The sequence below is a fragment of the Macrotis lagotis genome, chromosome 5 (assembly GCF_037893015.1).
Source record: "Macrotis lagotis isolate mMagLag1 chromosome 5, bilby.v1.9.chrom.fasta, whole genome shotgun sequence".
NCBI classification, from domain to species: Eukaryota; Metazoa; Chordata; class Mammalia; order Peramelemorphia; family Peramelidae; genus Macrotis; species Macrotis lagotis.
In genome coordinates this window covers 239,731,553-239,746,533 of record NC_133662.1, presented here as the reverse complement: position 1 = coordinate 239,746,533, position 14,981 = coordinate 239,731,553, and the positions used below count along the sequence as shown (strand labels likewise).

Genomic DNA, 14,981 nt, shown 5'->3' with positions numbered 1-14,981 from the left:
TTGTACATGTATAATAGCTGTGTTAAACAAATATCCATATTAATCAGCCTGTGCCATTCTTAATGCATCTCAAGACTGTGTTACCTTATTTAGTTGCCACATCCTACTGCCAAATCATTAAGTTTTAACTGCCCTAAAAACCCTCTTGTTCTCTAGTGCCAAACTACTGACCAGACTTCCCCAACTTTGTAATTATGGACTCTTTCCTCAGTATTTTCCCTTTTCCTCTCCCAGGGAGTCATTCCATAGAAAGTCAAAAGAAAAAAGAAGAAATTAGCATAACTGATTATTACTCTGAAACGGTCTGAAAATATGTGCAGTGTCCAACACTTATAGACCCCTGTCCTGCAAAAGAGCTTGGTGAGGGTATCTTCTCAGATTTCTTCTTTCAGGCTATGCTAGCTTTTAATAATTTGCAACATTCAGTTTTTTCTTATGACTTTTTGTCTACTTTGTTGTGTATCTTGTTTTCCTGGGTCTACTTACTTCTCTCTGTATCAATTCATGTAACTCTGCCTATGCTTCTGTGTTTGCCACATTTCTTACAACACAGTGATGTTCTATTGTTTAGCCTTCCTCAGCAGATTGACATTGACTTTGTTTCTACTTCTGTGCTTTCACAAAAAGTGCTGCCAGATGTATGCTGGTGGTGCTGTCAGTGGCTTCTCTGAGACAGAAACCCAGCAGCAGCAGGTCTCTGGGTCCAAGGATGTGGCCCTCTTAACTTCTTTGCATGATCCCAAATGTGTTCCTCAGAGATGCTTTTTCTCTTGACTCAGATGTTTTTTTTAACCCTTGTTGAATTCTTTCAGACTCCTGTTCCAGGTTTTGTGACCTGATTTTCCCTTAGCCTTCCACTGATGCCTTTGATCATCCATGTCACTGATAAAAAAAAAATGTTCCAGGGCCTTCAGCCAAGTTGATATGAAACCAGTAGAGGGCTGTCATTCTTTACAACCAGTTCCAAATCTTACTTGTGTTACTGTCTAGTCCACCCTTCTCCATCTTTTATACAAAAACAATACAAGACATGTGATCAAATGTTTGGCTGAAATGTTGATTTTATAGATAGAATTCTGATCCTCTAGTTCACTGGCCCCTTCAAATGTAAATAAAGCTCCTTTGGGCTGAGTAGCCCTTTGTAATTAATGACCACTGAGCACTGCCAACCCAAGCACTGTGCTAGGTGCTGTACAGGTAATTATCTCTTTTTAGGTTGGTCTTTTTGTTGTTGTTGTTTGTTTGTTTTTGCAAGGCAGAATCTTTCAGATGTCATTATAACTTAGCAGTCACACCTGTAGTTCTTTTTTTTTAAGACCTGTTGCTTGTGGGATCTTCTCTGGGATGATTTCATGCTTAGGATCCTACTTGCTTTTCAGTGAACCCAGTACCCTGAAAGGGTACATTTCAGAGAATTCTGGGCTTTCTTCTCCTTTATCACAAAATCAAGGAGGGAATAACTTAGTCCTAACATGTTCATCATTTTCTATACCAGTTTATCTGTTCCTTCTGTTCATGAAAATTGAATCTAGGGGCAACTAGGTGGCGCAGTGGACCACTGGCCTTGGAGTCCTGAAAACCTGAGTTCAAATGCAACCTCAAACACTTAATAATCACCTAGCTGTGTGGCCTTGGGCAAGTCACTTTACCCCCATTGCCTTAAATAAACAAAAATATTTTAAAAATCGGATCTAGTGTACATTGTGCATTTGTTGGTTTCTCTGTCTTTTGAAGGATAACATTATTAGGACATATCAGTATGATCTACTTTTGTCTGGATGTTTAAAGTTTTCCCTCACTCCTACATCCTACTTATATGCCAGTTTGATGATCTGTTCCCTATTTTCTCTCTAGGTGGTCTGGAATATCCTTTTGACAACATGGTTTTGGGTTTTGGTTTTTGGTTTTTTTTTTTTGTCTTCACTGATCACTTCATTCTTTGTCGTGCCCACCCCCTTCCTGGATTTCTCAAAGACACTCTCATACTCTCCCACCTTCTTCAAGCCTTCTCTTTGGTAAACAATGCCCTTTCAGAGCTTTATGTCAGTGAGGGATTTTATCCTACCAAGTCTCAATGGTATATAGGAGGTCAAACGTTCTTCCTTTTGTTGGTACCTCCAGTCCTCTTTTTTTCTTTTAGTCACAGGCTTAGACAACTTCTTTGGATGTTGTTCCTCTGCCCTGTCTTTTATTATAGCTTACTTGCTCTATAGTGTTTACTTTTGGGATGTGTTTTTCTTTCCACCTCAAAACATCTCTTCTTCCTCATTAGATTTGCAAGACACCAGACAACCACCTTCTTATCAGGAATATGTCATTTTTCAACCATGATCCAAATCAAATTCTTCTCTCAGAATCTATCTTTACAGCTAGTTGTTCACTTCTCTTCTTGATTGATCCTTTGATTTCAATGGCCATCAGTGAGGAAAATATAACCTATGTATCTGTGGTTTTCATTTTCTTGCTGAGTCTTCCCAGTCATTGGCAACTTTTGTAGGTTCCTTTGGTTGCTTTGTTGATTTTTTTCTCTTCCTTTGCCTTTTTTTTTTTTTTTTTGCAAGGCAAATGGGGTTAAGTGGCTTGCCCAAGGCCACATGGCTAGGTAATCATTAAGTGTCTGAGGCTGGATTTGAACCCAGGTACTCCTAACTCCAGGGCCGGTGCTCTATCTACTGCGTCACCTAGCCACCCCTGTAGGTTCCTTTGGGCAGAACCTCTTGTGTCTATGAATCACCAGGGGAAGTTCTCATCCATTTGGAGAAGGGTTGAGAATGTTTTCTTTTTGTCTTGGATAAATGTCCTGAGGCTTTTTATGACTAGCTGGACAAGTAGTTACCTAAAGAGAGAGGTTGATGGGGCTAAGGGGCAGGCCAAGGAGCCCTACTTTCTTTTTTCTTCTTCCTCTTTCTGGGAGGTCTCTCACAAGACAGTGTCTCTGAGGGCTATAAAATTTCCTAGAAGATAAGCAGCTACTTCCTCATCGTAGTACAACTTTCCCATTGATTCCTTTACTCCTTCATGGAGGAACTCAGCTGACAAGTTTCCCATTTTCCCCATTGATTTACCACTTCTCTTTCCTTTAGGAATGCACATTGTTCTTAACCTTCAGCATGGAAGCCATTCCTGGACTCCCTTTGCCATTGAGAGGGAGACCAGTTTATACTTGGAATGAAGAGAATCTCTTGGCTGTGTCTGAAATATTGCACAATTTTAGAGAGTCTTGATTTCAAGATGTGAGGTCTGAGGTTATCCTGTATTGTGCTTTTATGTTTCTATTTAATATATAAATAGACTGAGAAAGGTTGAGTAACTTAGGTCACAGAGAGCCAGGATTTGAGTCAACCCCTCTGGCTCCAAATTCAGCCTGATTTCACTGTATATTATAACAAACAAGTTTCTGCTCCCTCTCCATCATGAGAGGGAGAATTTCTGGACTTGTTTTATTGGAACGACTTGTGAGTGCTTCTCTGTCCTCATAGAACAGCTTCTTAATAACTTGTCAGACCCACCTCACTTTTCTGAGTGACCAGGGCATCCCCCAAATTTCAGCTTGTGCCTTCAGGACTGTCACTTGTTTATTTGATCATCTTTGCCTACACAATTGAACCCACTTAACCCATGCTTCCCTTGTCACCTTTTTCCTTTTTCTTCTTGAGACTCTTGTCTGGTCCTCACTTTTTCATCTTGAATTTTTCTCCATTCTTGTTCACAAAAATGGGAAGTAGACTTGGACCTTGAAAATGTTTTTCTTCCTCCAGAATTTTATTTATTTCACAAGTCTTAAATTTATGCAGTTTTCTTATTCAACTGAAGTTATCTCCTTTCCAGTCCTGAACAGCTAGCAGGCCCCTCTCCTCACAGACCAGAGTTTTCCCTTTCCTTTAAAGGCTACCATCATTCAAAGTGTGTGAGGCTCAGCCCTTTGCTATGCTTTTAGATGTGCTTTTGCTGTGGCATTTGGGATCCAGAGCTCTTGGCCTGTCTTTGCCATAAACTGGTCTTTGGCTATAAGCAGGTTTTCTGTGGGTCTCTGTTTCCTCGTTTATCCTTTGATCTCAGAATTAATTTTCAGTTCTTGCACCTTCTAAACTATATACCTTTTTTTCTTGCTCCAGTAAAGCAACTTAGGTTCTCTCATTTGAGCTTGACAAGCTTTGGTGCAATGGGTATTGGAGGTGTTTTATAGATGAATAAGCAGATTCCCTTTAAGTCAAGTCCCTGGCCCAAAGTCTTCCAGTCAGTGTGTAAAGGTGGGGATCAAACCCAAGACCATCCACTTCTTAGTCTTGAGCAGTACCATGCAGCCTACTTTTGTTGTTATTAAAGATTTTATTTATTTTGAGTTTCAAAGTTTTTCCCCTAATTTTACTTCCCTCCCCCCACTCCCCACAGAGAGAAATTTGTCAGTCTTTACATTGTCTCCATGTTGTACATTTATCCTAATTGAGTGTGATGAGGGAGAAATCATATCCTTAAGGAAGAAACATAAAGTGTAAGAGATAACAAGATCAGACAATAAGATATCAGGTTTTTTTTTCCTAAATTAAAGGAAATAGTCCTCGGACTTTGTTTAAACTCCACGGTTCTGCAGCCTACCTTTGAATGAAGATCATTATAGGTTCACCCTTGCTTTTTTAATGTCATGGATGTGCCTGCTGGGGGCCATACACTTGTCTTGGCACCAGATACTCTACTAGATGCCATTATGACCTCTGGTGTCTTTTGGCCAAAGAATTAGTGAACATTTTCAGAAACAGCTGTCTTTGTCTTTCTTTTCTGTACATAGTAGGAAGTGACTAGAATTGTCTTATAACTTATCAAAGTATAAACTGTTAATAGCAGAAAGAAGACCTAAGAACTCTCTTCCAGGTTTTATTTTCCTTGAACAGACCTGTTCTTCTAAAGTGAATTTTTGTTTGTTTTTGCAAGGCAATGGGGTTAAGTGACTTGCCCAAGGTCACACGACTTAGGTAATTATTAAGTGTCTGAGGCTTGATTTGAACTTAGGTCAGCCTGACTCCAGGGCCGGTACTCTGTCCACTGTGCCACTTAGCTGCCCCTTCTATAGTGGGTTTTAATGGAGCCATAAGCAGTGGTAACCTGTTGAACTATGCTTTTGACCAAGTTGATTTTAAAATTCCCCCTTCTTCTAACCATTGGAAAAGGACTTGGGTTTAGAATATATAGAGTTTGGGTTAGATTATATAGAGTTTAACTCCTTTATCACCATGAGCTGTCATTGCTCCTCAGCTCACTTCCATGGGCATCACCTGGAGTATGAGTGACCAGGGCATCCCCCAAATTGACTATATTTTAGACCAGGGCTGTCCAAAATGCAGCCTACAGTGTGATTTTTTTTTCTTATGACTTTTAATTTTTTTCCAATTTATATAGTTTGAATTTTACAGGTTTTTCCCCAACCTCACTCCCCGCCCCCAAAGGCAGTCTGATAGTCTTTACCTTGTTTCCATGCTATATGTTGATCAAAATTGAATATGTTGAGAGAAAAAATCATATCTTTAGGGAAAAAATAAAATATAAGAGGTAGCAAAATTATGTAATACATAAGATAACTTTTTTTTAATTGAAGGTAATAGTCTTTTTGTCTTTGTTTAAATTCCACAATTCTCTTTCTTTGGATACAGATGGTATTCTCCATCACAGATACCCTAAAATTTTTCCTGATTATTGCACTGATGAAATGAGCAAATCCATTAAGGCTGATTATCACTCCCATGTCCTCAGTGCAGTGCGATTTTTATGCAGCCTTCTGAGGGTTTACTACATGCTTTAGTAAACCATGCTGAGAGCTCTCTAGCTAAAATGGCAAGTCAAAATATATTGTCTATTGTTTTAAGAAAACTTTTAAAAGTAAGGTTGGACAGTCCTGTTTTAGACATTGATTTCAGGCTTCTGTATGAAATATTATTATACTTTCTGTTTAACCCTCTCCTGGTATGTCTCATTGCTAACCCTAACCTCTACTGATGTGGCCCAGATTTAGTTATTTGGTTACTGGTTGCTGCTGTTATTTTCTTTTTTTCTTTTTTAATTTTTTATTCATTTTGAACTTGGAAAGACAAAAAAACCCATGAATTTCCATTTCATATTGTTTATATTTTTATTTTTTTTCCAACATGTAATGATTTTTGTTTTTTTGTTTATTGCAAGATTTTGAGTTTTACATTTTTCTCTTTTCCCTCCCTTCATCCCCTGACAAAGCAATTGGATATAGGTAGAGCACCTTCTCTTATTACTTGCCTTTAATTCTACCTGGCTGCCTTCTTAGAGAGGCCCCATAGGCAGAGGCAGAAGAAGCAGCTGTAATAAGGGACTTTGAAATCACACAGTGGTGATGACTTCAATACCCAGATAAATACAGGGTAGCCTATTTGGTGTAAGTTGGGGGAATGGCCTTTCTCTTTCCAGCCTCAGCTACCCCTTCCAAAGAAGAGACAGAATTTTAAGTTTGGGACATTAAATTTGGCACAGTTTGTTTTTTTCCCCTGAAATCAAACACAAACAAGAGCCAGTAATTTGACTTCAGAAAAAGAAACATTTGATATACTAACAGTCAGAGAAGCTCCTAGTAACCTCATTCCTCTTGGACTAGGCTGACTGTCATGACTCTCTATAGGCTGGCTCTCCCTCAATGACAAGTTTGAGTTAGAGGCCCTTGTGCATAATTATTTCTACTCTGTGGCCTAAGGTCCATTCCTCCTTGATCTGATAAACTCAGACTTCATGGCCAGTGGTCTTCCCTCTGCCTGGCCCTTTCTCTGCTTCTCATTTCCTGTTCTTTTCTGACTTTTCATTGCTAATGAAACATTTGGAGGAGCTGAGATTGGAGAAAAGGATCCTGAGCCAGGCCAGCAGAGGAACGAAGCAGTGTTCTGCTCATTTGGAGCAGACCAGCTCCTGAACCTGCAGGCTGGGGGTTCTCCAGGAGAAGACAGGAAGGGGCCTCCCACAGAGGAGCATGGCTGTTTCCACTGAATCTGGGCCACAGTGCTCAGCTGGCAGGCTAAGCCTGGCTGGCAGAACCATTACCATCCTACCTCCCCATCCCAGTTTTCAGTTTCTGCAGTAGGCTTCATTATTGGATGTATAAGATTGGGTTACTTTACCTCTTGAGAGCCACTTTTTTTCCCTAATCATAGTACATACACCCCCTTCCAAAATTGGTGAAACCAACAAAGAATTAACTCAATGCTTTCTTTTTTGCATGGCTCCAGGCTTATTTCTGAACTATTTCTATGCCTACTATCAGGAATTCTGCTTTAAAGCCAGTGCACTTTCCTGTCCAGGTACCCAGCTCCCTTTTTTGGAAAGCATGCAGTTTTGGAACTGATTTTGCCAGTTAGCAGGCATCAGAAGGAAGAAGGGAGTTTAGTTTCTCTAAGGTTTTCCCACAGCTGTTCAGGTTAAGTTGTAACTCCACAGTGGAGTTCAAATGGGTTGAGGTCTACTCTAAAGCTATGCCAGTGTAATCGTTCAATGAATATTAAGCACTTATTATTTTCATTGGACTCTCCCATAGAGTACCTTATATTGGGGGTGGGGAAGGATTCCTACCTCAAAGAGAGATGTCAAAAGGAAGAGGGGAAATCTGAGCCTAGCCCCTTAGCATCACAGAGATTGATGTCTCCAGAGGCCCCTGCCCTAAGATGAGAAAGAACAGATATAATGTTCAAGTGAATGAAACTTTGAGCCAGTGTTACTGTCTATCCACAGGAAGGCAGATTATGATTTTTCTCTTGGAAAATGGGAACTAATGAGGATTCAGTTTGACTAAGACTATTAGTTCTTGTGAGATAAAACCCATCCCCCCCCCAAAAAAAGCTCCTCTCCTTCCTCTGTCCATCCTGCTGTCATTGAGCGATTTTTGACCTGCCATTAGGCTGCTAGGCAGTGGCACTCTGAGGGTGAATGGGAGGTTACATGGTCTTTGGTATTTCTGTCTTGTTTGGGCTGTTAGCATCATACAGAGCATGAGGTGAGAGATATAGCCTTCCCGCTTGTCCAGGTGTCCCAGAGTTCCCTGCCAATACTCCCATTGCTTTCCTTTTGGAGAGAGAGGGGAACAGCTGGAGAACTTCCTGGCTGTGACTGTCTCCCTTCAGCCCTCTGTCAGGAGTCCCAGTCTGAATGTGCAGAAGCCGCCTCGGCCAACTCTTCAACTTCTGAGTCAGACTCTAGATCTAGAACAGGGAGCATTTCCTTTGTGGTTATTGGTGCTTCCTTCTCTGGAGCCCAGTCTAGACAGGAGTTTGCATGGCCTGACAGACACCCTCACAGTCCAAGGAAATCCTGTCACTTATTCTTGACACCTGTTTTGAGGGACATGCTTGCAGGCCTTAAGCACGCTTCTAGGTGGCCAAATGTCCGAGGGGCTGGTTTGGTTGCCATGGCACTGATGAGCTCCTCTCTTCCTCCAACTTTTCCCCTCTCCTCTCCTGCCCCCGTCCCCCTTTTTCTCTCTCACTCTGTCTACAGGGGACACTACACAGAAAATGAGAACTGCTCACTACCCCACCCCAGCCGAATTGGATGCGTATGCTAAGAAGGTCGCCAACAACCCACTGACTATAAAAATCTTCCCCAACAGCGTCAAGGTTCCCCAGCGGAAACACATTCGTCGTACTGTGAACGGACTTGACACATCGACCCAACGCTACAGCCCTTACCCAGCCCAGGCCACTGCCAAGGCCGGTCTGCTTGCCATCGTCAAAGTGCCGGCCAAAAGCATCGTCAAAGACTTTGACGGCTCCCGTGCCCGGCTGCTCCCGGAGGCCATCATGAACCCCCCATCGGCCCCATATGCCGCACCTAGCACTTTAACCCACCCCCAGGCCCAGGCCCTGGCCCGCCAGCAGGCCCTACAACACGCACAGACACTGGCTCACGCCCCACCCCAGACGCTGCCACACCCTCAGGGTATCCCACAGTCCCAGGCACTGTCCCATTCCCAGAGCCTCCAACAGGGCCTGGGCCACCCTCAGCCTCTGGCCCAGCCCCAGGGTTTGGCCCACCCCTCAACCATGGCTCACCAGGGCCTGCAACACCCCCCCAACCCCTTGCTGCAGCCAGGTTTGCATGGAGGCCGGAAGATGCCAGACGCAGACGCCCCACCGAATGTGACCGTGTCTACCTCAACCATTCCCCTCTCCATGGCAGCCACTCTGCAGCAGACCCAGCCCCCGGACCTGAGCAGCATCGTACACCAGATCAACCAGTTTTGCCAGACGAGGGCAGGCATCAGCACTACCTCAGTGTGTGAGGGGCAGATCGCCAACCCCAGCCCCATCAGCCGCAGCCTGCTTATTAATGCAAGCACTCGTGTGTCGACCCACAGTGTCCCTACTCCGATGCCTTCCTGTGTGGTCAACCCCGTGGAGCACACTGTTGCATCAGCAATGCCCACCACTGGTGCTGTCAACCTACCTATGGTGGGGATCAATCGGGCAACAGTAGGCTATCCCAACGACCTCAAGCCAGTGGCCTGGAACCAGCACCAGTTGGCCCACTTGCAGCAAATGTGCAGTGAGGCTGGTGGCAGCTCTGCCAGTGGTCTGGCAAGCAAGCTTCCTTCGGGGCGAGAAATGGCAGGGCCGGGTTTTACAGGCAAGGCGCCCGCTTACCCACAAGAACTTTGCATGGGCCAGCCCTTCCACCTGAAACCACCCCTGGAGAAGCCAACCCCATCCCCACCTGTCAATGGCCCAGCAGCCCCACTGGCCTACCCCAATGGGCATTATTTCCAACCCCTGTGGAATAACATTCTGCCCACACCCAACAGCGACAGCTCCGGGTCACAGGACCTCGCCATGCCCTTCCATGGTGGGCAGCCGACAGGTGCACCCCTCGACTGTGCTGCAGCTGGGGCCCACTATCGTGCGGGTGCTGGGGCCAGCACAGTGCCTGGCCAGAACAACTTGATGCAAACAGTGGATTACCTAAGTGGGGACTTCCAGCAGGCCTGCTTCCGTGAGCAGAGCCTGGCTATGCTGAGCAAGGCCCACCGCCCCCCAGGCAACCGGGCCCCTGAACCTACAGATAGTCGGAATCTTCATATTCAGCACCCTGGCTATAGATAGGTGCCATTGTTCTTGAGACACAGATTACACACAACACACACACACACAACACACATGCACGCACGCACACACGCACACACAGAACCATAGGTTTAGTCTTAATTTTGAGTGAATTGTTTAACTTCGATAACTCCTTTGTGATCTTTCTAAATCTCTACCCTAGAGAGGACTGTTATCTGACAGTGTGGGCCTTCACCTTCCTGCTCACTCTCCACAGTGTCAATTTTTTTAGTTTGAGAACATCTCAAAACAGGATTTTCCTTGGTTTCTCTACCCAATCTCCACCATAGGTTTCCTCTATGTGTCTTAGCATATCCTCTTTTCCCTCCAGGTCCCAAAGTAAGCTCAGCATTCTTTGCTTCCCTCCCTCCAAAAAACCCAACCCTGTCTTCCTTTAAGACAGTGGTACCCACAGAGGGAACAACCACAGGGCTGTGACCCCCCCCCACCTGACCCAAAATTTCTGAGCTTGGCCTCTCTCTCCTTCCCTTTCCCCTTTGAAATGGACCCCATTTACTGGGAGCCCTCAGCTTGAACCCTCAGAAATCTCCCTAACATGCTACCCCAAACTCATGATTCTGGTTTGACTTCCAAGTGTCCACCTGGACCTGTGGTGGGCCTATCACCACATGCAGGAGGTGTTCAAACACTGCCTGGTTAAGGACCACAAATCTAGACCTTCCAAAATCTGGTCTTAATAATATTTTTGTGCCTGATGCCCTATACCTGTTCCTTTTCAAGAGCAATGGATGCAGAACACTCCGGGAAGAAGGATTGTTTGTCTTCTGTCCCTCACCCTTCCCCCCCCCCCCAATTTCACATACCTTCTTCACCAAAATGGAGGATCACATTGGAGTTTGGAGTGAAAAACAACCTCTCCCACCCCAATTTCAAAAGTTAAATGCATTTGGTTCTCTGTCCACTGGCTAAGACTACTGCTCTACACTGTAAGTTTTAATGTAATATTTTGTATGAATGTAGTGTGGGTTTGAGTAGCATTGTGTGTGAGTGGCCCCGAGGGCACATCCACCCACTAACCACCTTGTGTCACAGCCCCCTCAGCTTAAAGAAGGAAAAGAAAAAAAAATACAAAACACAAAGCCTTAAGCTCTGAACTCTTTCTTTACCAAACAGGAGCGTGGTTTTAGTATCTGGAGACCTACTGATTTTGGAAATGACCTTCCCCTGCCCATCACCTCCAGCACATACACACACACACACACACACACACACACACACACACACACACACAAACACACACACACTCTCACCTTTTGCGATCAAGTAGCTTCTAGTTGTTTAAAGACTTTTAAAATGTTTTCAGTCACTGAATACATAGATGACATTTCTTTGTAACAATTTTACTTGTTTCTCCCTCCCCGCTCCCCATCCCCTCCTTTGAGTTGTAGTTGCATAGTTGGTCAGTAATTGTTTTTCTTTGCCCTCCCATTTCTTTTTCAAGTTTCTGAGTTTAGCCATGTACCACACGGACCCTCTCCTCCACTCCTTCCCTCCCCTGCCTCCCCTCCTCCTGCATCTCGGGGTCAATGTGAGCTGATGACGTCCTTATTTAAGATTGGAGGGTTCGGGTCTGCCGCCCACTGTTGTTTAGCAAGAAACTCCTTTAGTGAGCTGAAGCAATGTGACTGAAGACTGGGTTTTTTAAATTATGTGTTGGCGAGTTGCCTTATATTTAAGAAAAGAAAAAAAGAAAAAAAATGCCTGATTGTGTTATGCCAAATGATGATAGCAACATGAAGTCCTAATTTATTGTTTCTGATTGTTCTCCTGCAGTCTGTGTGAAAACTGGGAAAGGCCCCTTTAGGGCCCACAGAAGCACTGGAGGCTTGTCTTTTGCCATCTCTTCCAAGACGTCCCTCTCTTCCTCTTCTGCCCTCCCTTTCTCCTCTGCCCTCCCTTTCAGCCCTTCTCCCCCAAACTATTCTGTCAAAGCCAGGTTTCAGTGTCTCCTCCCTTCCCCATAATCTCCCTTAGGCAAGCAAGATCTTTCTAGAAGTTGATCGAGAAACTTGTCAACTCTCCCTTCTTCCCCTTCTGGCCAAAACCACAGTGGCTCTCTCCAGGCTCACACCCAATGAAAGAAATCAGACTGGAACTGATCTCTCGGGCGTTCAAGCCAAACCATCCAAGTTCTTCTCCTGGTGCAGGGATGCAGGGGGCTTAACCACTTGGCTCCTCCAATGTCTATGGATCATGTACTGTGAACCCCCTGGCCCCCTCCTCCAGCCCCTTTTTTTGGGGGGATTGTTGAGAGAGCAGGCGAGTCTCTTCCCCCACCCCCCCACCCCACCAGCAATAAGGGTCCAACATGAGGCTGCCTCACACCCACCCAGCCCTGGTCCAGGGAGATATGGGCTCCCCACTCACGTTCATAAACTGTAGCATTCTCTGCCTCCCTCATCCTGTCCCCTTCACCTGGGGTGCTCTATGGGGTGATCGGAGGTGACTTTTTATGACTAGTAAAAATCTAGCCACCTGACCTTGTCCTGTTTATTTAATGCTGTGAATGTTTGAGGTGGATTTTATTTTCTGATTAGAACACACTTTCCAATATGTCAGATGTGTAGCCAGTTCAGGAAAAGAGGTTCCTCTGGAGACAGCCCAGGCTATCTCTTTCCTTTTGGGGAGAGATCCTCAAATATCAGTCCCAATGTTTTGCCTCTTCCACAGAGACCCCTTTTTGCCCCAGAACTACTGACAGCTCCAACCACCAGGGAGCCACAGCAAGGGCAGATAGAAGAGTCCCCTGATGTATGCCACCTTCATCTCCTCCCCTGTCACTGGGCTTCATTTAGGGGAGCAATAGATGACTGGCTGGAGCCCCTAACTATCTCCATTCTAGCACCTGTGCTGTTCTGTTGAACCCCAGTCAACTCTGGGACAGGTGTCCTTGTTAGGGCAGAAACACCTCGTGCTCACCGCCGGACAGGTCTCCCCGTTGCCCTGTGTGAGGGCTAGGCTTCTCGAGGTGGACCCTATGACAGCTGCTGTAATCTCATGAAAACAAACCCCTTCTGGTTATATGAAGCTGCTTCTCATGTGCTACGGGTATAAACTAGAAAACTTTTTTTTTAATTTGTCTGCAGGAAAATTGAAAAAATAATAAAAAAAAAAAAAGAGCAAAGCCAAAAACTGTTTCAGCTCCCCCTTTCTGCTGTCTGCAGTATTTGGTGGGCCCTGGGGTTGGGCAGTGGGGGAGGGCCTCTCAGGAGAGACTGCACTGGGCTTGAAGTAGGGACCAGCGCCTCATCAGTGCTGATCCACAGAGAGGCACAGAACCCGTCAGATTTCATCTCCATGCCTCCTCTTGGTAGCCTCTCGTTAAATATGCAAAATTTAAGCAGGTTTCCAGACTCTTGTAGTTCTGTTTTGATCCTTGGGATACATGATGGACTTTTTTGGTAGGAACAGTCATTCTTCCCATTTGGCTGCAGTGGAAAGGGAGACCCATTAACTCTGGGAAATAGATTCCTGATTCAGGGACTCACAGAGGACTTGGATCTCCGGTCTCCCCACTGAATATGAACCTGCTGGGAAGGGTACAGAGGGAGGAGGCAAATGTGATGCATGCTCAGGTCCAACGTAGCACTCACTGGTGCCTTTCATGGATTCTGGTCCTTCTACAAAATAAAAATTCTATGAACCGTTTTTTACAGTTCAGATTTGTGGAGACTAAATGAGAATATGAAGGCTTATTTCATATTGCTAGGGTTGCCCTAGCAATGCCAGAAGACCTTAAGGCCCCAGATCTAGAGCTGAAAGGCCCTCTAAAGGCCTCGAATCAGGTAGCGGGACTGGAGAAACTGGTGCTGGGCTGTGGCCTAAGGGCAAAGCTGGGTTGACTTGAAGACAACATGGATCAGGTTGTGCCACGGTGGCCATGAAGATGCTCTAAGCTCCTTTCTCTACACTGAATGCGAGTGCTTCCCTCTTCTGGAAAGCAATGGGTATGGCAGGCCAGGACCATCTTGGACCCATCTGCCCTCCCCAGGGAAGTAGTGGGAGAAGCTGGCAATTAGTGGTCTCCCGCCCTCCCCTAGAAGAAGCCCCTTTCCCCTGGTCCCCCAGAGCTTCCTTAAACTAGAGGACCTAAGAAAGACTACACTTCTGTCTGGGGAGCCCTGATGGGTGACACAGTTTTAGATGTCAAGGACATTAGAGGTCTATCACCTCACCTGTGCCCTTTGGCATTCCTCTAAAACAGGAAATTGCCTTTCTGCTCCCGAAGGAGTGTTCTCCAAGTGGGGTCCTTGACTCCTGCTTCTCCCAAATTAAATAGGGTAAAATGATCTCTGAGCTCCCTTCCCAGCTCTAACCTGCAGGTATGACAGATGGCAAGAACAGTGATGTTAATATTTAGTAATGCTACCTTGGCCAAGTCCCTTCTCTGATCCTGGGGGGCAGGGGTGACATTGGGGTGTGTCTCCAACATAGCTTCCAGCCTGTCCTTGGACTCTACTGATACTACCCACAAGCCTTTGTTCTTGAGGTTCTCCAGCCCACAGACCCCCTTCAGATATTCCCCTTTACCTCTCACCCAATGGAAGCAGAGGGGAAAGAACATTGCTTGGCAAGTGTCCACCCCGTAGCAGCTGCTTGTTTATGGACTGATCTGACAGGCCTCCCAGGTCTAGACAACTGACCCTTCTGGATCTTGTTTCCTCTTGTATGATCCAGCTTTATTTTACAGGGTCTTTGGGAGAAAGACTTTGAAAATCTTATGTGTTAGAAAATTCAAATAATGTTAGGGTTGAGAGATTCCCACCCTGAGGAGTCCCCCAGTCACTGCCATTGCTACAACTTGACCAGTCAGGGTGGGGGCAGTGTGGGGATTTGTGGACCAGGTTTGCCCTTGACTTCTGG

General features: G+C 45.2%; 1 protein-coding gene across 5 annotated transcripts in view; it reads left to right on the top strand.

Annotated features, from left to right (window-relative positions):
- Positions 1–14,006, top strand: part of FAM222B (family with sequence similarity 222 member B) — a 64,537-nt gene extending 50,531 nt beyond the window's left edge. For all 5 annotated transcript variants that reach the window (XM_074189072.1, XM_074189075.1, XM_074189074.1 and 2 more), the window contains one exon: positions 8,497–14,006. In XM_074189072.1, the coding sequence (XP_074045173.1) occupies positions 8,497–10,097 (1,601 nt within the window). In that variant the 3' untranslated portion in view covers positions 10,098–14,006. The remainder of the gene's footprint in view (positions 1–8,496) is intronic.
- The last annotated feature ends 975 nt before the right edge of the window (positions 14,007–14,981 follow it).